The following is a 25,248-nucleotide window of genomic DNA, read 5'->3' on the forward strand; positions in this document are numbered from 1 at the left end:
CTGGCCTCAAACATCATCTGATCTGAATCATAGGGATTTCTGTGTTTGAGGCCAATTTAAATGTGTAGTGTACGCCATTCCCGTTAACACATTTGATGAAATGAAACAGAGTCTTGTCACTGCTTATAAGACTTTTGAAATGCTCCATGCATGTTTAAAAGGATTTGAAACTCATTGCAGTGATGGGTACAGGCCTGCACCGGGTACAAGGACAACACTTTGAACACCTCCTTTAACTATGAGTACAGTTGTGCACTGTTGTGTTAATTCAAAATACCTGCACTCCCATCAAGGCATCTATAATACCTTTTTTTAAATGTTGTACAGAATAGTTACCTTTTCATAACACAGAATCAAGTCAGTGGTGGCTGGTAACCAAAAAGTCACAATTATTTTGCACACAGTTCATTAGCTAAGCTATGTTTACCGAGACTTTTTTGTCTCTAGTTGGTTGGTTGGTTTGGGGAAGGAGACCAGACAGCGTGGTCATCGGTCTCATCGGATTAGGGAAGGAAGTCGGCCGTGCCCTTTCAGAGGAACCATCCCGGCATTTGCCTGGAGTGATTTAGGGAAATCACGGAAAACCTAAATCAGGATGGCCGGACGCGGGATTGAACCGTCGTCCTCCCGAATGCGAGTCCAGTGTCTAACCACTGCGCCACCACGCTCGGTTTTGTCTCTAGTGCCATTTACTTTCAGATATATGCATTTATGCTATTAGTCATGATACACCCTGTTACATATGTACCTGAAAACAGAACTAAACATATGCAGATGTTACATATATAAATTGCATAAAATTATAATTTGTATGTACAATATTTCTTCTCCTTTTCCCAAGGAGTAGACGATTCACAAAGAAGTTCATGGTAACGTTTCCCTGCTCTATATGTCTTTTTTATCATTTGATCAAACTTGTTTTGGTACACATGTAAATTATCTATTACACGAAAAAGAAAACAAACAAACTCTGATTTCTATTAAATGGAGTCAAACAGTGGAATACATGCAATAGTATGGAGGAAAGCCAACTAATTTACACACAAAAGAAGCAATGGACAGTAGATATACGTATAAATCATTTACCAATAGCTCAAAGACGCAAAATGTTTGTAATATAGTCTCATTTATAGTCTTATTTACATTAAATGCATAATACAAGATTTCTATCTCTGTCAGCCACTATATTTCAGTTCGATTTACCAATGGTTCTACATTTTCCTAAATTGGAAACTAATATAATTTTCTTATATTTTTTTCTAACTTAATGTCTCTGATGTCTCCATTTGATATTTTTTCTCATGAAGATTATGTGAAACAAGGAGAAGTCTTAGACTCAGCTGTAGATAGGATACAAAACTGCCTAAAATAAAGCTGTTATTGCAACAGCTAATCTCTGGGCAGTAAGACACCCTTTTCCTTGTGCTTAAGTTTACTATTCCCTTCTAATTTTTCAGGAACTCCAATAATACCATAACATGTCCTTTGGCCAGCAGTGTTGATAATTTAAAATTTGTACTGTTGTGTGCTATATAACAACCTATAGTGTAGCCTTCATAATGCGTCAATGGAAAAATTTCAATAGACTGAGCAACAGAAACATTTTAAGTGGAAAAGTGAGTAGGGAGACAATACAGTAAGCAGAAAAAAACAGCACAAAAAAAGTTAAATTCAGAAGAATGATAAATAGTGCTTCATTCAAAGTATGCTCCATCATTTATTACACATTTTCCCCATCTTTTGGGCATTTTGTGAATTCCACGCCAGTAAAAATTTTCCCCCTTTGCTGCAAACCATTCAGCGAGCCATTTTCTCGCATCTCTGTGTGAACCGAAGTGCTGCTCAGGCAAGTGCACAACCCATCGGTGCAATCAAGTGGTAATCATAAGGAACCAAGACTGGTGAGTAAGCTGCATGGGGTAGAACTACCCAGCTGAGTCTTCCAACACGTTGCGAACCTGTTTTGCTGTATGTGAAGGAGCAATGTCATGAAGAAAAATGACTTTGTGTTGCCTCTTTTGGTATTGTGGCCTTTCTTCAAGCAGCAAATAGTTCAAATCAGTCAATTCTTGTTGGTAACAATTAGTATTAACCATTTCCCCAGGTTTTAACAGCTCATAATAGACCATGCCCCCCTGGTCCCACCAAACACAGAGCATTGTCTTTCTGCCAAAGCGATTCAGTCTTACAGTCAATGTGGATGGTGTGGGTGGGTCTAATCATAATTTTTTGCACTTGGGATTCTCAAAATAAAAATGACTTCCTTTTGTACATGGCAAGCAAAATCTCACATGAGTTTTTGCACTTTTTCATTTGCCTGTCATTCAACTCATGTGGTACCCACCTACCGGTCTTATGAACTTTTTCCATCTCTTGTAGCCAATTGGAAACAACTTGTTGTCTAGTGCCCAACTGCTTGGTGAGTTGTTTTTGTGTTTGCAAATCATCTTCATTCAACAATGCTTCCAATTCCACATCTTTGTATTTTTTTGATGGTTTTCCATGTTTGTTGTTTGCAACATGGAAGTCACCATTTTTGAAATGCTGAAACCATCATTCACACATATCTTGCAACAGAGTACGTTCACCATAAACTTCTCGAAGTAACTTTTATGATTCAGCAGCAGTTTTATTCGAATGAAAACAGATAATTAATGCTCCCTGTGAATGCTCTTTGTTCGGTATAAATTTTGACATATTGAACACAACAACACAACTCTATTCACACACTTTTCCAATTTATCACTTGTGGGCATCTGTAACTCGTTAATGACACAACAAAATGGTGCAATGTCAAATCTTTATAGCGCAAACTGCACTGGTGCAACATCTGTTGTCTGAAATCTGCATTTCATACTTGTACACCTGGTAGCTGTAGTTTTTGTATGCATACATGTTAACACATGAAGATAGGAGCCAATTCCAGGAGCATGTATTTATTATACTGGGCAAGAAACCAGTCACATTAAAATGTTAAGTGTTATGTTTCACACTTTACAAACAGCATTTAAAATTATAACACAACTACTACTGTTCTGCATACCAAAATATGTAATGATGTCAATTAGCGTTCATTAGGAAAACAAAAAGTGCAAACTACTTTGCTACACAAGAAAATTTTCACTTCAGAGTGCTTCGTTTTAGTCAGTCATCTTAACTCAAATATTGAAAAAAATTTATTAAAGTGAGTGAGATAGAAAGAGTGATGATATTTTCAACTAAGAGACAGCCACATTATTAAAACTCAGCATAACGTTGTCAATTACATCAAGATGACAAATCTCTAACTGGTAATTTCACTACATGCAGGGAGTTAAAAAACAGAACTCACCCCACATTCACCACTGTATTTTCTGTGAAAAGAAGTAAATGGAAGCAATGAAAGTCCACAACAACTTGTATTTTATTTACAGTTAGAAAATTAGCAAAGCTACTAAATCTGTAATGGAAATTAAACAAACATGAAGAGCAGAAATAATTTTCTTATCATACAATCAACTTACGTACTTAGCAACAAACCATGCCACATACAATTAACTGAGATTTTTCTTGAAAATGCTGGAACTGTCAGACAAAAGACCACAGTTTTCAAATATCTAAGACAGTAGATAACTGCGCCAAAGCTACCTTATAAGAATGATGACAAAAACAACTATATGGTGTTATACAATCAGATAATGGAAAACATCAATATGAATTAAGCTGGGTTGCTGTTTACCACACTGAGATGGCAGTGAGCAGCAGAGAGGCACAGTCTACTTTTAAATGTTTCTGTCTGCTGCTTAACACCTCCTCTGTGTGGTGAGTTAGTTTCTAAATACAAAGTAGCATATGTTGAATCCTCAAAATTACTGCTACACCATACTGTACAAACAATGAATATGTAAGAAGAAAGATACATTGTTGATGAAATTACCTTTAATTTTGTGCCAACTCCATCAGTACCAGACACAAGAAGAGGATCACTATAACCAGTAGCAGGAACATCAAAAACACCTCCAAATCCTCCAATGGAGCCTAAGACACCAGTCCTGTTGGTTTTTTTTACATATGATTTTATTTGATTTACAAGTGAGTCCCCTGCATTGATATCAACACCACTTTCTTTATATGTGAGGAGACCTTTCTGCAACAATGATCTGTACAGAAAACAAATACCAATTTAGTTGATCTGTTGGCCGAAGTAAACATTAAGACAACCACCAATCTCTCTCTCTCTCTCTCTCTCTCTCTCTCTCTCTCTCTCTCTCTCTCTCTCTGTGTGTGTGTGTGTGTGTGTGTGTGTGTGTGTGTGTGTGTGTGTGTGTGTTCTTGACAATACTTGTGACTGTGAAACAGTCACATGTTTAGTGATGAAAGGCATAAATTTCACTAAACAGCTCAGACACTAAGTCATTGACAACAATCAAAATTTGACAATAATATGTAATTGAATGGATAAGAACTCTTCTCACCAAGCAACAGCACAACACGCACATAAAATAAGGTTATAATTAAGCATGCTTTTGAAGTCAGCGACTCCTTCTACCGACAGAAGGGTTGAAGGGGAAGGAAGAGGAGTCAAGGAAAAGGACTGGAGAGGTCTAGAAAAAGGGGTAGACTTTAGGAAAGGCACCCAGAACTGTGGGTCAGGGGAGACTTACCGGATGGGATGAGAAGGAAAGACTGGTTGTTGGGGACTGCACCAAACTATATTTGAAAACCTGAGAGTTTAAAGATGGAAGACAGGGGAATATGCAAGACAGAGATTACTGGGCATTATACATAACAGAGGAAGGGTGGGGAGGGGGGGGGGGGCAAAAATACAGATAAAAAAATGATAGATATAGAAAACCAAAATGGAGTGAAGAAAGGAGTAATTCCTGTGAAGAAAGAAGTAGTTACTGTGAAGAAATGCTGAGGCAAAAGAAACGAACATAAATTAAGGTCAGATAAATGGCAAAAACCAAGGACATGTAGTAACACTAGCTCCCACTTGCGGAGTTCTGAGAAACTGATATCTGGGTGAAGAATCCAGATGGTGCGTGTGGTGAAACAGCACTGAGGACACAATTGTCACATTGTAGAGCTCTGTAACAGGATATTGCATGTTGCCAGTACACACCCTCTGCCTATGTTCATTCATCCTAACTCATAATTTGGTTGTAGGCATGCCAATGTAGAAGGCCAAATAGTGTTTACATAACTGTTGGTATATGATGTGTCGTTTCACATGAGGCCCTACGTTTGATAGTATATGTATTGCCAGTTAAAGGGCTGGTATAGGTGGTGGTGGGAGGCTGCATAGGACAAATCTTGCAGTGGGGACAGTCACAAGGGTAGGAGCCATAGGGTAGGGAGATGGGTGCAAAATGAGCATAGGATCTGACGAGAATATTACGGAGACTGGAGGGCGACAAAAAGCTGTTATAGGTGTGGTGAGCAAAATCTCAGACAGACTGGATCTCATTTCAGGGCATGATTTTAGGGTTGGGCTGCTTGGGGGAGGAGACCAAACAGCGAGGTCATCTGTCTCATTGGATTGGGGAAGTTAGCCGTGCCCTTTCAAAAGAACCATCCGCCTGGAGCGATTCAGGTAAATCATGGAAAACCTAAATCAGGATTGCCGGACGCGGGATTCAACCGTCGTCCTCCCGAATGCGAGTCCAGTGTGCTAACCACTGCGCCACCTCGCTCGGTCATGATTTTAGGAAGTCATGGCCTTGTCAGAGTAACTGATTAACACATTACAGACCAGGATAAGATTGAGTGACCAGTGGTGCGCTCAGAAGTTGTTTTTTGGAGGGATCAGCAGTACCAGGATTGGATGTGATGGACTGGGAAATATACTTTTGAACTAGACTGGTGGAGTAATTATGTACAGTGAAGACTGAGGTGAGAATGGTGGTGTATTTCTGCAAGAGGTCTGCATCCAAACAAATATGTTTGCCTTGAATGTCAAAGCTGTATGGGAGGGAACGTCTGATGTGGGACAGATGGCAACTGTCAGAATGTAAGTACTGTTGTTTGATAGCAGGTTTAATGTGGACTGAAGTGTGTAGCTGGCTTTCGATGAGAATATCAACATTGAGGAAGATGGCATGGGATTTGGAATAGGACTATGTGAAATTCAATTGAGAAAAGGTATTTAGAGATTGCAGGAATTTTAACAGCTCAGTCTCACCACGAGTCCATATGGTAAGGATGTCATCAACATATCTAAACCAAACCAGGGGCCGAAGACTTATGGATTCCAGGAAAGCCCCCTCCAAGTGACGCATGAAAAGTTTGGCATAGGAAGGAGCCATCCTGGTTCCCATGGTCGTACCCCTGATCTCTTTTATGTCTGCCCCTCAAAGGTCAAGTCACTGACAGATGCTTAAACAAGTGTGGGAACATTGCTAACTTTTGGATGAGTCGTCCCTCCTTCACAGCTATAGAGCACGAGCACCCCCCCCCCTCCCCCCCACCACACACACACACACACACACACACACACACACACACACACACACACACACACATGCACGCACGGCTACAAGATCACAGGACCCCAGCTACTGGAACTGCAGCTCAACTGGGATGAGAAGTTGTGTAGGGAGGAGTGCAGTAGGGGAGACATGGGAGAAAAGACATGGGGAGTGAAAAATAGGGTTGGGCAAGGGCGGCTGGTTCCTGGGACAGAGAGGCAGTGGGCCTACAGGATAGGATACACCGGTGAGATCATTCTAGCCACAAACAGAATGGATTGCACACAATATACAATGAAGTAGATCACACCAACATTCTCCTCACTCAGTGCTTGCTGTAATTTTATACATTTGTTGCTTAGGTACTGCATGTTTTGATGTAGCACTTTGAGATCTGTTTTGATTTTTTGTCTTTTTAGCTTTTCTGTGATATATTAGGTTTCGATGCTGCAGAAATGTTAACATTTTTTCATTTACTATATTGTTTACCACACCCATTATGCTATTTTAGTGTCCATTGTTTGTGATTTTGCAGACATCTGTTTTCACTTAAAGTTGCAGAGTCTAGTCTATTCAAATGAAAACCATCCCTCCCCAAATCATTTGTGATTTAAAAATTCATTCTGATTGATGAAAATTGCTCCAAGCCTGTTGCGTTAATTTCTCACACCACTGTTTATTTCGCAAATGTACTTTTCAAGTAGCGAGCTCCTACTTATGAAGGCCCTAATAATTAATGTAAATGATGACTAAACAGTTTTTACTAAATGAATCAAGTTTCTAGCTGCATTGATAACTTCTTCCTCGCTGCTGTTTCATACAGAATTTGTCCTAACACGGATGATTACCCCTTTGCGATCTCATATGGATTCCCCTGCATTTGCTGCCACATCCTTTTTTGATGTCAAAATGTTTTTAATATGTTTACCGAGTTGATTAGTTCTAACCCCGGAAGAACATCGATTTTGCTGTCTAGAACTATTACATTTGTTAACAGAGACTTGCCCATTATCAAATATTTCTTGGGTAATATGATTTCACCACACAGTTTTCTCTCTTCATTATCAGCCATGTTTTTATTTTTATTATACTTCACTGTCTTCCATTTGTACTTCAAAACTGATTTCCCAAGTACTTTATTTGTTGTATCTTCGTTGGATACACAGTCTACCATTTGTTTGTCATCATATGCACACGAGTTTGGTTCTTGTTTTTAACAAACACACAACTAATTCAGTTACTAGCTTAGCATTTTTTTCTTGAGTGCCAATATTTGCATTTTAAGTGTCGCTATGTTACTCCGCAGTAATTTAAAAATTCTGTTGTTGACTATGATTTCAGTGTCATTTCTACACATTTGTCATGTAGTCAAAAATTACGGTTAACACAAGATGCCTTTGGTAACATGTTTGTTGCATTTCTTACACAACAGACTGCTGACCTTTTGATTTGTGCATGAGAGCACTGTGTCGTTGCACTGTCTCCTTGATGCCATTTCCACTGTGCCAGTACTGCAACTCAGCTGGGTTGAGGGATTGAGATGGGTAGAGTTTATGAGAGGAGAAACAGGCAGTGTACATTAGGGAGAATAGGGGAAGGATAGCTGATACTAAGGTGGGAGAGGCAGCAGCAAGTGCATACAGTAAGAATGTGGTGCCAAGACAATTGTGTGTGTGTGTGTGTGTGTGTGTGTGTGTGTGTGTGTGTGCGCGTGTGCGCGCGCATGCACGCACGCACGCACACGCACACGTGGGCACGAGGAAGAGAGAGGTGGAAATAGAGGGGAAAGGGAGGGGGAATGTGGGGAATGGGAGGCGGAAAGGGAGGGGGAAAATGGGGAAAGGGAGGCAGAAAGAGAGGGGGAAAATGGGGAAAGGGAGGGGGAATGAGAGGGGGAGGTGAAGGGAGAGGGAGCTGAGGAGGGGGAGGTAGGAAAAGGGATGATAGAGGGAGAGGGCGTGGTAAGGAGAGGGAGGAGTGAAGGGGAGGGGGAACGAGAGAGGGAGGAGGATTGCTAGGGTGAGACAGGGTGAGGGGAAAGAGGGGTAGGGGAAATGGGAAGGGGGAGAGGGAGGGGTGGGGGGAGGGGAAAGAGGGGTAGGGGAAATGGGGAGGGGGAGAGGGAGGGGTGGGGGGAGTGAGAGAGGGGTGTGTGCGGGAGAGAGATAGAGGGGGGTGTGTGCGGGAGAGAGAGAGAGAGAGAGAGAGGGAGGGAGGGAGGGGGTGGGGGGAATGAGAAAGGGGTGTATACGGGAGAGAGGGAGAGGGTGGGGGAGTGAGGGAGGGGCGTGTGGGGGGCAGAGGGAGGGGCGTGTGGGGGGAGTGAGGGAGGGGCGTGTGGGGGGCAGAGGGAGGGGCGTGTGGGGGGGAGTGAGGGAGGGGCGTGTGGGGGGCAGAGGGAGGGGCGTGTGGGGGGCAGAGGGAGGGGCGTGTGGGGGGGAGTGAGGGAGGGGCGTGTGGGGGGGCAGAGGGAGGGGCATGTGGGGGGGCAGAGGGAGGGGCATGTGGGGGGGAGTGAGGGAGGGGCGTGTGGGGGGCAGAGGGAGGGACGGGCGTGTGGGGGGCAGAGGGAGGGACGGGCGTGTGGGGGGCAGAGGGAGGGACGGGCGTGTGGGGGGCAGAGGGAGGGACGGGCGTGTGGGGGGCAGAGGGAGGGACGGGCGTGTGGGGGGCAGGGGGAGGGACGGGCGTGTGGGGGGGAGGGGGAGGGACGGGCGTGTGGGGGGGAGGGGGATGAGCGTGTGGGGGGAGGGGGATGAGGGTGTGGGGGGGAGGGAGAGGAGCGTGCGGGAGAGAGGGAGAGGAGCGTGCGGGAGAGAGGGAGAGGAGCGTGCGGGAGAGAGGGAGAGGAGCGTGCGGGAGAGAGGGAGAGGAGCGTGCGGGAGAGAGGGAGAGGAGCGTGCGGGAGAGAGGGAGAGGAGCGTGCGGGAGAGAGGGAGAGGAGCGTGCGGGAGAGGGAGGGGCGTGCGGGAGAGAGGGAGGGGCGTGCGGGAGAGAGGGAGGGGCGTGCGGGAGAGAGGGAGGGGCGTGCGGGAGAGAGGGAGGGGCGTGCGGGAGAGAGGGAGGGGCGTGCGGGAGAGAGGGAGGGGCGTGCGGGAGAGAGGGAGGGGCGTGCGGGAGAGAGGGAGGGGCGTGCGGGAGAGAGGGAGGTGGAGGGGGAGAGAGAGGTTGAGGGGGGAGGGGGAGAGAGAGGGATGGGGAAAGAGAGAGGGATGGGGGAAGAGAGAGGGATGGGGGAAGAGAGAGGGATGGGGGAAGAGAGAGGGATGGGGGAAGAGAGAGGGATGGGGGAAGAGAGAGGGATGGGGGAAGAGAGAGGGATGGGGGAAGAGAGAGGGATGGGGGAAGAGAGAGGGATGGGGGAAGAGAGAGGGAGGCGAGACGTAGGGAGGAGAGAGGTAGGGAGGAGAGAGGGGGGTGGGAGGGGGGAGAGAGGTAGGGAGGAGAGAGAGGCGTGGGAGGGGGGGGGAGAGGTAGGGAGGAGAGAGAGGCGTGGGAGGGGGGGGAGAGGGAGAGTGGGAGGCGGAGAGAGGGAGGGTGGGAGGGGGGAGAGCGGGAGAGAGGGGGGAGAAAGGAAGTGTGGGAGGAGAGAGGAAGTGTGGGAGGAGAGAGAGGTAGGGAGGAGAGAGAGGTAGGGAGGAGAGAGAGGTAGGGAGGAGAGAGAGGTAGGGAGGAGAGAGAGGTAGGGAGGAGAGAGAGGTAGGGGGAGAGCCTTTACAAATGTCTGCTTGTGTCTGTGTATGTGTGGATGGATATGTGTATTTGTGCGAGTGTATACCTGTCCTTTTTTCCCCCTAAGGTAAGTCTTTCCGCTCCCGGGATTGGAATGACTCCTTACCCTCTCCCTTAAAACCCACATCCTTTCGTCTTTCCCTCTCCTTCCCTCTTTCCTGATGAAGCAACCGTTGGTTGCGAAAGCTTGAATTTTGTGTGTATGTTTGTGTGTCTATCAACATGCCAGCGCTTTCGTTTGGTAAGTCACATCATCTTTGTTTTTAGATATATCAAATTAATTAACAATAAATGAAAATATAACTTTTGCTAAGAGTAAAATGGATGTTCCAATTATGGACATCAAGGCCTTTACAGCCTGCAGACTGGAAAATGCATAATTTTATGAATTTATTTACATCCCTCATTCATTGAATATAATCAACTGTCACAGAGAAGGAAACAAGAGAAAAGAGAAGCTGTGGTACTGTCATGCTGGAAACTGTAGATCACGTGCAGTGGATCAAATCCTACGGGCATATATTTAGGCAATATAAGATATGTGATAAAAAATAAAAAGGAAGAAAAGAAATGCATATTCCAAAGCAGCAAGTCATCTGGAGCACTGAATCTATTGGATTTGTCAGGTGCACTAGGAAGCAATTTGTGACAATGGATTGTTAGTTGTTATCATGAGCACACGAAAAGCTGTCATATTTAGCAGATGTATGAAATGTTTGTCAAGCCTGACAATGAAAAAACTACTTTTATGAGAACAACAAATGTGGGATATTGTTGAGAATTTGGGAGGAAAGGAAGAGTGGTTTATTTCTAACATCTCATTTGCCATAAAATCATTAGAGGGAAGCAGCAAAGCAACTAGACAAGGATTTGGAGGAAGACAAGGTTTGCTGCAGGAACCATTTTCATAACTACCAGAAGCAATTTAATGAAATCACAGAAAAAGAAATATTTCTGGATGGATAGGGATTTGTACAGAATAAAACAGTCCAATGTTTAACCACAGCACCACCTCAATGAGTGGAGAAAACAACTGCAGGATCATTTCAGCTTCTTACCTGTGTACACAGATATGACAGTCAGACCCATACACAGAGATATGGATGGCTCAGACATTCAAATAGCGTAAATACAAGTTGATCAAGATGATGATCTACATTAGTGTTCAGCCACCATAGTCAATTTGTGTACCTACCAAATACATTGACTTAGTGTGATAGTCACTTTTCTAATACCCCACCACTCCAGGGTTACGGAAAACACTAGTGAGAGTGGTGACATTATTTGTGTGGCAAACAGTTCAGCTTTCAGCTGCAGGGACTCCAAGTGTCGCAGTTAACACAGCTGTTATTTTGCTTTTCTGGACCTGGGCTTTGGTTTGGGATTCTGAGTGATTTTGTGTTATTGTGTAAGACTATTCTGCCCTGTCTATTAGTGCTGATTTAAGCTCATGTTACTTGCAGTCATAACATACACTCTATACTTCGGTTTGGCCATCAGCTTGGCATTAATCTCAATTTACACATGCGATATGGTTCATGGCAGTGCACTGCTTAGTTTGTATCCAGCAGCAAGACAAAAACTTTAAAAAATGACTCATCTGAGTTAACACAGACCTGCAATTGTTTCTTCCTCAGTTCTCCACATTACTGCTCATGAGGCAGCACAGCAGCTCAACCATTCTTTCCTACCAACAGAGTGTAAGGACACATCTGCAATAAATTGCTCATCCAGTCCCTCCAAATTGATTATTTAGTATCTCACTGAATATGAAAGAGTATAGTTGTAGCAGAAGTCTGTGTCACACACAGTAAAATTTCAATCAGGTGGACATCCTTGATGACACCAGACAGAAGCCTCGAGAAACGTCTTTGTCCAATCTGTGAGCCAGGTCAAATCCAACATCATGAGCCAAAATGTCATGTATTCACCATAAATATTCCAAAATGTATCTAAAGAATAGAGCGACAGACTAGTTTGGTGCATTAAAAAACAGCTATGTGACAGTAAGCAACCTGCTTGTCCATTGCTGCACAATTCTACTTCAATCATCCAGGTGCACTTCTAGCTTTGCAAATCAGATATGTTTACACAACACCCTTGAACAGCTTGTAAACAAATGTTGTAACTTTGTACTCTAACACAGTATATGCTACTTCTGCTGATATTGTCTTCTGGTGGTGATACAAGACTGACTATAATGAAGCTTGGTATAAGGGAAGAAAAAAATTCTAGGTAAAAAAATAGTTCTGCAGCAACACATCATGACAAATAGTGCTTTAATAATGCAAAGTGTTTCATTTCGTTATTTATTTTTTACTTTTTTTTTTTTTACTGCTTTCTGTACTAATCATCCTTTAAATTTCATAGTCATTCAATATTTTTCTGATAGTCATTCAATATTTTTCTGAATCTAATAAAAAAAAAAAAAAAAGTTGCAGTTTATGTAATGAACAAAAAAAGATGTGTGGAAAATCTCATATAAGATGTGAAACAAATACTAACAAAGAGATAGAGGGGCTGGCCAGTACTTACCTCAGCTCAGTACAGCCGATAGATACACATAAAACAGAACTGAAAATTTACATTCCTAGCTTTCGGAACTTTGTTCCTTCATCAGGGAGGAGAGAGGGGAAAAAAGCTTTGGCTTCCCTCTGACAACCATGCCTCCATCCTTGCTACCCTCCCTGTTTACCTTTCCCTGTTGCTTCATAACCTGGGTTGTGAGTAACTGAATCCACTTTCCCTTCTTCCCTTTTTTCCCCTCTCTCCTCCCTGATGAAGGAACAAAGTTCCGAAAGCTAGGAATGTAAATTTTCAGTTCTGTTTTATGTGTATCTATCGGCTGTACTGAGCTGAGGTAAGTACTGGCCAGCCCCTCTATCTCTTTGTTAGTAAAAAAAGATGTGTGTGTGTTTATCACTGATGATGGTTCATACATACATGGGCCAGCACACTGCTGTACTTTCTCTGTGTATGAATGCACATATCTATATTCCCCTTTCCATCACCTCTTTCCCACCCATCATTTTTTTACTCTATAGCTGTCAAATCAAACTGTCAAAGTTTCGAATTATAGAGAATTAGTTCTGCTTTCATTTAAATCCTTTCACTCAGCTTATACTTTTCTTATAAAATTCCACGAGGCAGAATGTTTGGATGTTTGGCCAGTATTTTTTGCCTTCAGGCAGTGAAATTGCAAGTAATTGTCAACCACAATATTATTGCACCTGGGAGTGAGGGTGCTTTGGTCAGCTTATTGTAAGTTTTTATCACGATATTTCATGAGAACATGCTGAATCACTTGATAGTATATGCGCAACTCTCCTGAAATAATTAACAATGTGATGTATTTTTCTTAGCCACCACTGTACTTGTTTAATGTAATGTCATCACATATTTCCAATAACAGCCATGAGAGGCCAAGTGCAATAATATTGTGGTCAGGTAATACTGATGACAGACACATATAAAAGTAGAAAACACTGATTCAGCTTTCAGACTGTTAGTGCTTTTCTCAAGGAGGAAAAAGAAGTAGGTTGGTAAAGGTTGGAATGAAGGACAGGTCACTCACACCCAAGTCTGATAATGAGGGAAGACAAAGATAAAGGGAAAGGCATCCGAGAGGGTTGGAGATCAGAGTTCCATATTCATTATGCACCATACAACTGATTGTATAATGTAAATCGATAGATAAAAAAATGTACTCACCAAGGAGCAGCTTATCTATCTATTTTTTTTATCTATCCATTATCAATAATTGATTACTTTCATTGTTATACAACTGATTGTGTCACATAGCCTAGTGATATTCTAGCCTTAGAAGCTTTCCATCCTTAGTTTTTGTTCTCCAGAATTTTGTTTTGACATAAAGACTGTAGGCTACATTCAACTGGTCATAATAGTAAATATAATATCTAGTGTGGCTTTGAAAATATTTCTGGTATGAGAATAACAATAGTAATTCGAATAATGAAAACTATAGATGTCTTCCACGCTTAAGCTCTCTGTAAGGAAATATAGTTAATAAAGGTGAATAGAACCAAACTGCACACAAATATAATCACGTAATGGGCCAGCAGATTACAAGAAAAGCAGACAAGAAATGTGAGAAATGACATTTAAACAGTAAAGAGACATTCCTTGCATTTACGAGGCATGTTTTTTTTAAAGTACCGTTTTGAAATTTAAAAAAGGTGTGCTATGATATCTCAATAATTTTATTTTTACATGAAAGCCTGTACCTTAATCTACTCTTCTACATAATTCCCGTCAATATTGAGGCACTTGACATAACATTGTACCAGTTTTTTAATATCCTCCTCATAGAAGTCTGCCACTGCAGCATCACTGTTTTTACTTCGTCATCGTCCTGAGACGCTGACTGCCCAGGTGTTTCTTCAAGTGCAGGAACAGATGGTAGTCACTGGGCACAAGATCGGGGCTGTAAGGAGGATGATCTAGAGTTTCCCATCGAAAAGATGTGATGATATCTTTGGTCTGATTCGTCACATGCGGACGGGCATTGTCTTGAAGCAAAACGATGCCCTTGCGCAACTTCCATGGACTGTTGCTTTGATCCTGGTGTGACGAAGGCCACCCGCATTTCATCACCCATAACAATTTGGCTGAAGAAATCATCACCATCGTTGTGGTACCGCTCAAGGAAAGTCAATGCACTGTCTAAACGTTTGTTTTTGTGCACATCTGTCAACATTTTCGGTACCCAACGTGCGCACACTTTCAGTAATTCAAGTGCTCGGTCACAATGCCATACAAAACACTATGAGAAACATTAGGAAAGTTATCCTGCAAGGAGGAATTTGTAAAGCGTCTGTTTTCTCTCACCTTATTTTCCACTTCCTGCACCAAACTTTCATTAACGACCGAAGGACGTCCACTCCGTTCTTCATCATGCACATTTGTGCAGCCATCTTTAAATGCTCTCACCCACTTTGTTACCATTCCATCACTCATAATGTTTTCTCCGTAAACTGCACAGCTCGCATGATGAATATCAATCGCTTTTAATCCTTTAGCACGAAGAAATCTTATAACAGCCCATACTTCACAGTCAGTGGGACTCACGATTATTGGAGGCATCTTAAACACTCAGTACACAACATAAACAAGGAAGAATCAGACTGTAATGGCATCAGTGCATAGATTAAGGTACAGGCTTTCATGTAAAAATAAAATTATTGAGATATCTTAGCACGTCTTTTTTTAATTTCAAAACAGTACTTACTTAAATAACACGACTCGTACAGGGAGTGTGTAACCTCTTTTGACACAGGCTTGTTAAAGAAGGCAAAGATAAGCACATAAGACAATCTGGAGAATGGACAGGTGAAAGCACTGTAAAAAATGGATACAGATGTCTCAAACTACAGTCATGATATTTCTAGATTAAAGCTGATCTTATTTCTTCACCAACTAATAAGAAACATCAAAAGATAGGAAGAAAATTTTAATTTTGCTGGATGAATAACGAAGTCTAGAAATGTTTTCTAGTCAAACCAAAATTGCATATAACTCTTATGTAGTAAGAAATTAATTTCTTCATAACATATTCATCCACCACGAGTGAAATGTTACACACATATGCAGTGTACAGATTTCTGAGACAAACTAAATTCTGTGCTACATTACCTTGCTATTCCTTTGTGAGCTATGTCTGTGCGGTACTGTGCACCATCAAATTTTATAGTGCTAACACACATCTTCCTTGCCCTTGCTGCAGCAACAGTTAAGTCATGAGCAAGAGCCACTGATATTAGCACTCGACCCCCATTAGTGACAATCTTGCCTGATGCATTTTGTGCTGTACCACTGTGAAACACGAGATTATTGGGTATTTGCATTGCTTCCTCAATCCCTGAAACAGAGTTCAAAGTTTACATTTAGTTATATTGTTCCCATCAATACCAAATCGACAGAAATGAAAAATTCTGTAAGAAGTAATAAGTGTATAAAACTCAATCACACCCAAAGCTACATGACTGGGATACAACCAACATTACATTTCTGAAATGAATGGAAAAAATACTGATCCAGTATGTGCAATGTCTCACATCCAAGGACAGTACATTTTTGTGTTGTTTTCAATGGACAATCTTTTCTCTTAAAGAGCCAGTAAAACTTAGATCTTCTTCACCTACTGTCAACAATCAGATCTGACAAGGATGTTGAGAAGTCATAGGTACAGGCTGTACAATACACCAATGATTAAGTATAAGACTAAAAAGATGGTTTTGTAAATAAAAGATTACTACACTGAATTAAAAATATCATATCTTTTGTTTAAGGATTATGTCTGGAAAATGGAATTAACCCATGCGAAGAGTGGTGAGCAATATTGCACCAACAACTGAGGGCACCTACGGTTCTTTAAACATGTGTATGGAGAACAGGGCCCAAACATGTAATAAAACAATTCTGTCAAAATTTTCAATTATTATTTAGTAGTTTTCAAGCATAAACAGGTGCACATATACTTATACAGCTTTCAATGTGGCAGATCACCTGGCCACAGGGAACTGGTGCAAGAATATAAAGGCTATCTATGCGTTGGCTGTTTTGAGAGAACAATAGCCAATAAATAGGAAATTGTTCATGATTCACAGGGAGACTACGGTAATGTAAAAGAGGGTAACAGTGACCTGAAATCAATCCTCAATAATTAGGATTCCCAAACATTATAGGGGAAGCAGATCCCATACATGTTCTGTTAAGAACAGATTTGGGCTGGCCACTGTAGTCTCAATGTCATGCAAACAGTTCATAGATGTGTAGATGCATGCGGTAAGTGTGGATGAGAATTGTTCAGCTCCATGATACTGTTGCATGAGAGGTAACACATGAGGACACAGGATGTCTCTATGGTTGTACAATTAAGAGCTCCCTCAATCACTACCACCAGTTAACTGAAGTCGTACCTGAGGGCTCCCCATACCTTGAGTCAGGAGTAACACTGCTATTCCTCTCAAAAATATTGGAAGAATGAGATCTGTCCTCAAGTCACCACTGTAAAGAATCGTGTTTCATTGCTGAACTCAATGCAATGCCATTCATCAGTAGTCTATGCTTCCTGGTCATAGCACCACTTCGAATGCAGCTACTTGTGTAGTGTTATTAATGGCAGCATACACGTGGGATGTTAATTCCCCAGTCCGGCTATTACTAGTCTCTGATCAATGGCACAGGATGACATAGAATGTTACTTGTTCTTGGATGGCAGGTCCAGATACAAAGGTGTTACAATGTGCTCAGTCATGATCAGATGTGGTCGACTGGAACCTCGATGATGAGTACCCCCATCCACACATTCCCCTGTAGTCCAGCATCAGGCAGCTGTCATGTCCGAATGCTCCACCAGTCTGGATAGTACACAATTCAACCAGCTGGCCAAGTAGAGACCTACAATGAAGCCCCTTTAAAACCCCGTGAGGGGCCAATAATGCTCTCTAAGAAGAGTTCACGGCATCTACATGTACTTCACAGTGATCACTAAACATCTGACATGGTTCACGCTCCCAATATACCCCTATGGGACCTTGTAATAATATTGAATACCTATAACACTAATGCACCATGGTAACCGTTTTACCTGTCACAGAGAAATTTAACTCTAAATCATTTACACACCCATCAATGGTGTGTACAAGTGCAAAGTTACACTGACTTTCGACCTTGTCTTCTGTGTGCTTCACTTGTTTTGTCAGGCACTGTATAGTGACTGAAATGAGGCATGCTTCAACTTGTTTCCAAAAAGGTGGGTTATGTCTGGCAGGAGCACAGTGTGCTAATATAGAGATGCTGTAGACTAAGAAGATCAGTAAAGATCATAATACCCCATTTACATTCATTCTGATTTAAACATTTCAAAAACTCTTGCAGTAAATACAATCAAATGATCTGAATATTACCAATCAGTGGTGGAAAAATGTTGAGATGGGAGGATCCTACGCAAATAGATAGAACTGAGTGTTGTGCATTCCAAATAAAAAAATTCCTTACAAAACAATTAATTAGTTGTAACACATATTAGATTGCAGTGATATGACAAGTCAAAGGTAGTAAAACACTAGATCCATTATGTTCATTCATTATTTTAGTTATATGCTGCAAACTGTTCATTTAGTTAAATAACATCCTTGGCTCTTGTTACATACAGACTGCAGTAACTTGTTTACGTAATATTATGAACGTGTAAAAACATCACCATATGCAAAGAAAATTAGTATATTGCATCCTTATGTATAAGAATAATAAGTAGTGCATTAAATAATTACCAGAAATAACTTTGCCTTTGGTAGATGACTCAGGATATTTCTGACTTGCCATTACAACTCCAACCGCATAGAACTCTCTTTTCCATTTCAGATTCACATTTGCCAGCAAATTACTGCAGCATGCCTGTATGAAACACATTTTAAAAAAAATAATATTCCTGTCATCATCCAATTCTTAACTCTCCAAAAATAATAGTTTTCAGAGAAAAATGTTGCAGTAACTGCAGTTCATAATTATGGTACATACCCTCATGACCTGATACAGGTCTGAGTCAAGCAGAGGAAGAATCACTTGAGTTTCCGGATCACCAAATCGACAATTGAATTCCAGTACCTTAGGGCCATCATTTGTAAGCATCAGTCCAGCATATAACACTCCTGGAAAAAAATCATATACCAGAGGAGAGGAGTTAAGTTGTGCAGAACCCTTACTTAAGTGAGATACTGACTGTGCATACAAGAAGTTTGGTAACCAAATAAAAAAGAGTGACAGTGTCAAATTTTTCAGTCACAGTGTCCTTGTCACTGACCATATAAGAAAGTATTCGCCTACTGACTTATTATTTTCTGGAGCACCACCCAAGTACAACTAAAAAAGGAAAAAGAAAATCTCTCAGAGTTGTATATGATAACTCAGTTACAATATTCAGAAAGAATTTACCGAGTGAAAAATGGGAAGAAGTTTACCAAGAACACACAAGGAACTTTAATTTTTTTCATAATAATACTCTTACAACATAACAAATCCAGTTTTCCTTTGCAACCCATCTATGAAATTTACAGTGGAAGCTGAGAAAAACTGGCAACTATCTGGAATCAGAAAATCTAGTGCTGAGAATAGGGAGCTTTATTTTTTCAGGGAAGTCATTGTTCTGCATTTAGTTTTGAAATATGGGTCCACAGCTGCTCCAAATTTCTCTGTGGAAGTTATTGTCCTACATAGGCTGTTTTCATTTTTGAAATAAACACTTTAGTTTATGATTTTGCAACATTAAATATTTTTTCTCCGTTGGGCATTTTCAAGATACCTCCATCACAGTGAAAAACTACAATCACGTATCTTACTTTCCACACATTAATGTGGAGAAAGCTCCATCTAATGATTTTTAAGCATACCTATAATAAAGGTTGCTTTTGAATGTGGTGGTGATGAGCACAACTTCCACAAATGTCAATTCCATATGTAGAATAGTCAATTCCGTATTTAAAATATAAAATGCAACCCTTATGTGAGTCTTTTTCACTGTGCCAGCATCAGCCGCACTAAATCTATTGGTTCACATTTAAAATAAAATTGGAAATGATGTGCTTAACATTTCAACTTAAATGTGAACCAACGGATTCAATGTAGCTGACACTGGCACAGTAACAAAGGCCCACATAAGGGTTGCATTTTACATTTTAAATACAGAATTGACATATATGTGTGAGATGTGTCCATTACCACCACGTTCATAAGCACCTTTATTAGAGGTACCATTAGATGGAGCTTCCTCCACACAAATGAGTTCAAAATAAGACATGATTAGACTTTTTCACTGTGGTGGAGATAGTTTGAGAATGCCCAAGGGGGTGAAATTAGCTAATAGAGGAAAATCATGAAATAAAGTGTTTATTTCAAAAACAAAAACAGCCTATGCAGGACAATGACTTCCCTGAAGAAATTTGCAGCTGCAGTTGATACATACAGAAGACCACTGAGAACTTTATTTAATGCAAAGGGATAACTCTAGTCAAGACTTAAAAACAAACTACAAGCAGTATTGCAAAATTCTTCAATGTGTCATCAAAAAGGCAAAAACCATGTACTATGCACAAAAAACTCAATATTCCATGAACTAGGCAAGAGCAATTTGGAGCATTATTAGGCATGAAGTGAATAAGCTCAGCACGGCAAATATATTGAACTCCCAGGTGACATTGGCATCAAGGCAGATAACACAAAATTAAAATCTTTGGATACTAAATTCAATGTACCAACAGTAGCTGAAAACATAGGGACAAAAAATTGTCCATCAAAGTCAGATCCAGTCAACTTACTTAGACACGTAATGCCTACTCCACCACCAGATGTCAGTTTTGCCAACACCTGTGTCAGAGAGATTATTACACTCACAGGTCACTAAAAAAAAGTAACTTTTTGGCTACAATGGTATCTCAGCCAACATACTAATCTCTTTTGCTGACTTGATAGTGTCACTCATACATTATCTTCGTGATCAGGTGATAAGTAAAGCTGAGGGAGGAAGCATGCAGTGGCAACACTTATATACAAAAGTTGAGATACACAACTGATGTCTAATTGTAGACCAATCTCCTTCCTTCCCATGTTCTCAAAGATATTTGAGAAAACAGCTTACAAAAGAATACTCAACCAACTTTCTGAGAATAATCTTTTAACAGTCTCTCAATTTGACTTCCGTAAAGGCTTCTCTACTACAGATGCAATTTTCCATTTCAAAAACTCTGTTCCAGCAGAACTAGACAACAAAAATTGCCCTGCTGGTGTTTTCTGTGATCATGCCAAGACGTATGACTGTAGATACCATAAAATTCTGCTAGGGAAACTGGCATGGTATGGCAATTAAGGCCTTCCCCTCACTTGAATGAAGTCATATGTTAACAACAGAAAACAGTGTCATATTAATAATGACACAACATGTAAATTCTGCCTAACTCTAATATTTGTCCTTAGTCTCTGTTTTGCCTAGTACAGAGGTAGTTGGCTGTGGACTTGACTAGTGTGTTGCATCCATAAGTAGGTTTACACTAGCAGTTTGAAGTAATGTTGTCTGTTGTTGCATGAGTGAATGGAATGTACAGAACAGTATTTTTTTTTCCTCCAGCATAATGGTAACACAGCCATAATTACAGTGATATGTGATTTGTTTGTGGAACATTTGCCAAACATCCAACCTCCATTTTGATGAGGTATCTTCAAATTAAATTTAAGATTTGAAGAGACTGGCTTGGTAGCAGAGCTTCTTTATTCAGGTGGGCCAAAGCCTGTTGTTACAGAAGAGAGTCTTAATGTCGATGTGCAATGTTCTGTGCAAACACCAATTAAATCTCAATGAAAAATGTTCAAGGAGAATAAACTAGCAAGAACAAGCCTATATAAGATTCAAAAGAAGCTGAAATTGAGATCATAGAGACATGCTTTACTTCAAGGCCTCAATGAAGATGATCCAGATAGGCTTCTGGAATTCTGTGAGATGCACACAGTTCAATAAGCAGCCAATCCCAAGTTTTACAAAAGCATTCTTTGAAGTGATGTAGCAACTTTTATGGTGAATGGAAGAGTCTCTACTGAGATTATACGAATCCCTATGTGGCGATGAAGACAGAGTTAAATGTTCCTGGTATGATGGGCTTATCGGACCTTATTTTTGTTAAGCGTGTTATCAGTTCTGTAAATTATCTTGATGTGCTTCAATAAGTGTTGTTAGAAACAAAAAATAGCCCACTCCACTTTTTTTAACATCTGCAGCTGCCTAAGGAAAAGATTATATGGCAACAAGATGGAGCACTCCTGCACCAAGGAGTTATTGAGACTTTCTAAATGAAAACTTTGATGAATGGATTTGCAGATGGGGTTAATGAACTGTCTCCAAGGTCCTAGGTATCATACACATAGATTTTTCAGTGTAGGGAATACAAAAAAAAAAAAAAGAAAAAGAAAATTAGGTCTGTTCCGTCAAGATTTGTAATCTTGAGTATCTGAAGGAACAAACCCAATCAGAACTGGATAACCTACAGTCACGAAAGACTTGTGACAAAATTTGTAAATCAGTGTTGAAAAGATGCAATGTTTGCTAAGAATAGTGCGGTAATCACTTTAAGCATCTTTTGCAGGTTCACTGAACTCTTCATATATTTCTGTGATGTTGATAAATTTGTATTTTCATTTGTTTAGAACTATTGCACCAAATGCACTTTTGGCAACTAACTTACAGTCTACTTGAGTACATTAGCACCGGTCATAACTTTTTGTTAGCATACTTTAAAATGTACCCAGCAGTGGTTGCCTCTGCCTGTTAACATATAACCTGTCTGTCCACATCCCTGAAGATTCTCCTTGATGATATATGAAGGAATGACTGAATGCCATTGCTAATCTCAAATCTTATTGCATTGTTACTCTGTCACAATTTAATACCTTAATTAGAGTAATTACTGAGGCAATTTTCAAGTGTCATAAGGATGAATATCTATGCGTACTGACCACTTAAGTCTGAACATACCTACAAAAGGTGTATTCTCCTTTCGCAGCCCGTCAACTGCTCTCTGCAACACTTTCTCTTCAACCATCTGCAGCTCCTTTGCTGATATTAGAGGACATGGACAATATGCACCCATTCCACCTGTGTTAGGACCTTCATCATTATTTTTTAATCTTTTGTGATCTTGGGAAGGTAACATGGCTCGTACTGTGTTACCATCTGAAAATGCTAATACCTGTAAATGGGAAGAAAGAAATATTTGAAAATTTTTTTCACCTACAAATTGTGTCTACATACAAAAATAATAACTTTAATGTCTTAAAATGTTCAAAGTCAATGGTGATCTTGAAACAATATATATGACTAATAAAGATATAACCAGTACTTTCAAGATTTTTTGTTCTATAGCTTTACAATATCAAATATGTTATCATTACTATTAAATACATTGGTGACACCGTTACATAGTGCAAGCATCACCAATGTCTTTAACAGTAATGACAATGAAATATAAATGTGTCAGCTCATTTTAGGTTGATATGGCCTAATAGCCATAACATCTTCACTTGATAATGGCCTAAGGCCAAAATTGCAATCGTGAATTAAAGAAAGTGTTACAGTCGCTGGTGTAAATATAATAAAGGTCTACATGACTGTGAATCCCAGGTATAAAAGGTTAAGTAATTTTTGTTTTTTATTTATATAAATTGCATAATATGGCTCTTTGTGAGAATAAAATTTTAACTGTTTGCTGTGATGTTCCACTATAATTTGGACTTATTGTGGGGCTGTTGGTCCTTGATTAGTATGCTGTGTCATTGATAAATGTTTAACAGTTCTTTAAAGTTATTGGAAAATCATTAATATAGCTTCAGAACAGGAGTGGGCCCAGTACTGACCTATATTTGGCATTTTTTATACTCCGATTCTGATTTTCAGTTTACTAATGTAGTGCAGCTTGCCTCGTAAGGAAGTTCAGTTTCCTTTCATGCAAGTAGGATGGCCAGAGCAGGAACAGTTTACCATACAATATTTTGTGGATTGCACAATGAAGTAACTTGCGAAGGTTAGAAAATACACCAACACAATAATTTTTCTTGTTTAACTCTGCCAGGACTTTGAGAGGTAAATGTATAGATAAAAAGTCTATTCACCAAGTGGCGGCAGGGCAACACATACACAAAAAAGGATTTAACTTTTACAAGCTTTTAGAGCCAGTGGCTCTTTCTTATAGCAGAAGAATTGAAGGGGAAGGAAGGGGGGAGGGGGGGGGGAGGGGGAGAGGAAAAGCACTGGAGAGGTTTAGAGAAAGGGGGTACCGTTCAAAAACATCAAATAGAACCCTGAGTCAGGGGTATTCACTGTTGGTGTTGTAATTGTCTGCTGGAGGAGGTCCAGTGCACCCATATTTTGCTGTTTATTAGCAAGCACAAAGTATGTTTATATGAAAAGAATCACCAATTTGGTAACTAATCATTGCAATGTGCATTCACTTTTCACAAACTCATTATCTGTGATCTCAATTTCAATCACTTCACTGATTTTATTTATTTATTTATATGTTTTTTGTTTAATAATCTGCAGACTGTAACTTTTCTTTGTGTGTGTGTGTGGGGGGGGGGGGGGGGTGAAGTTTCTTACTTTTGTGCATAGTACATGTGTGTTGATGTTTTTGATAATTTTTACAATTACGGAGTATCAACACTCGGCTACAGACTCCACTGGATTGGCTACATGGGATCCTTTACTATAGTGCCACAGACAGAAAAGTATAAAAGTAAAACACTACTTAGTTTTTGTAACGAACAGTTCATTTGTTGGGAAGGTGAAAGCGATATGATGGAAAAGTTAAAAAGGAAGATAAGGTTACTCAATCACCATGATAAGAGAGACCACCTGTAGTGAGGATCGAGGTAGACAAGAGAAGAACCTACATCTATAAACACCTGTGATGTGGGTGGCAGACAGTACTTCCCACTGAACCATAATTGGGTTTCTTTTTCCAACTGTATTTGCAAATGGAGTGCAGAAAGAATTACTGCTTGAATGCCTGTGTGCACACTGCAATTAGTCTGATCTTGCCTCTATGATCCCAGCAAGAGCAACACAGAAGAGGCTGAGGTATATTCCTAGATTCTTAATATGTGTCCTTGAATCTTTGGAAGTAATCTTTCACAGTTTAATTGGCACATCTGTTCCAATATATCAAACAGTTTAGGTTTTTCAGCATTTGCTTGATTCTGTCCTGTAACTCAAACAAGCCTGTGATCACTCATGCTGCCCTTCTTTGTATACATTCAATATCCCCTTTTAGTCCTATTTTTTTATCGTTCCCACACATTACTAAATATTCTAAGAAGGGACCACATGTACGTATATTGTATGCAGTCCCCCTGACTGCATTTTCCCAATATCCCACCAATGAACTGACATTGCCACCTGCTTCACTATGATTGATCCCATGCGATTACTCCATTTGATATCCATACAAGCTGTTACATCCAAGTATTTGTATGAGTTGACTGGTTCTACCTGAGAAACATTGCTATT

At 40.5% G+C, this 25,248-nt stretch overlaps 1 protein-coding gene across 4 annotated transcripts in view; it reads right to left on the reverse strand.

The window, feature by feature from the left end:
* Positions 1-25,248, reverse strand: part of LOC124607478 (trifunctional purine biosynthetic protein adenosine-3) — an 81,248-nt gene that overhangs the window by 36,421 nt on the left and 19,579 nt on the right. For all 4 annotated transcript variants that reach the window (XM_047139834.1, XM_047139836.1, XM_047139835.1 and 1 more), the window contains exons 6-10: positions 22,720-22,933; positions 18,723-18,853; positions 18,476-18,599; positions 15,834-16,059; positions 3,917-4,139 (exon numbers count right to left, since the gene is read on the reverse strand). In XM_047139834.1, coding sequence (XP_046995790.1) covers positions 3,917-4,139; positions 15,834-16,059; positions 18,476-18,599; positions 18,723-18,853; positions 22,720-22,933 — 918 coding nt within the window. The remainder of the gene's footprint in view (positions 1-3,916; positions 4,140-15,833; positions 16,060-18,475; positions 18,600-18,722; positions 18,854-22,719; positions 22,934-25,248) is intronic.

The sequence above is a fragment of the Schistocerca americana genome, chromosome 3 (assembly GCF_021461395.2).
Source record: "Schistocerca americana isolate TAMUIC-IGC-003095 chromosome 3, iqSchAmer2.1, whole genome shotgun sequence".
Classification (NCBI taxonomy): domain Eukaryota; kingdom Metazoa; phylum Arthropoda; class Insecta; order Orthoptera; family Acrididae; genus Schistocerca; species Schistocerca americana.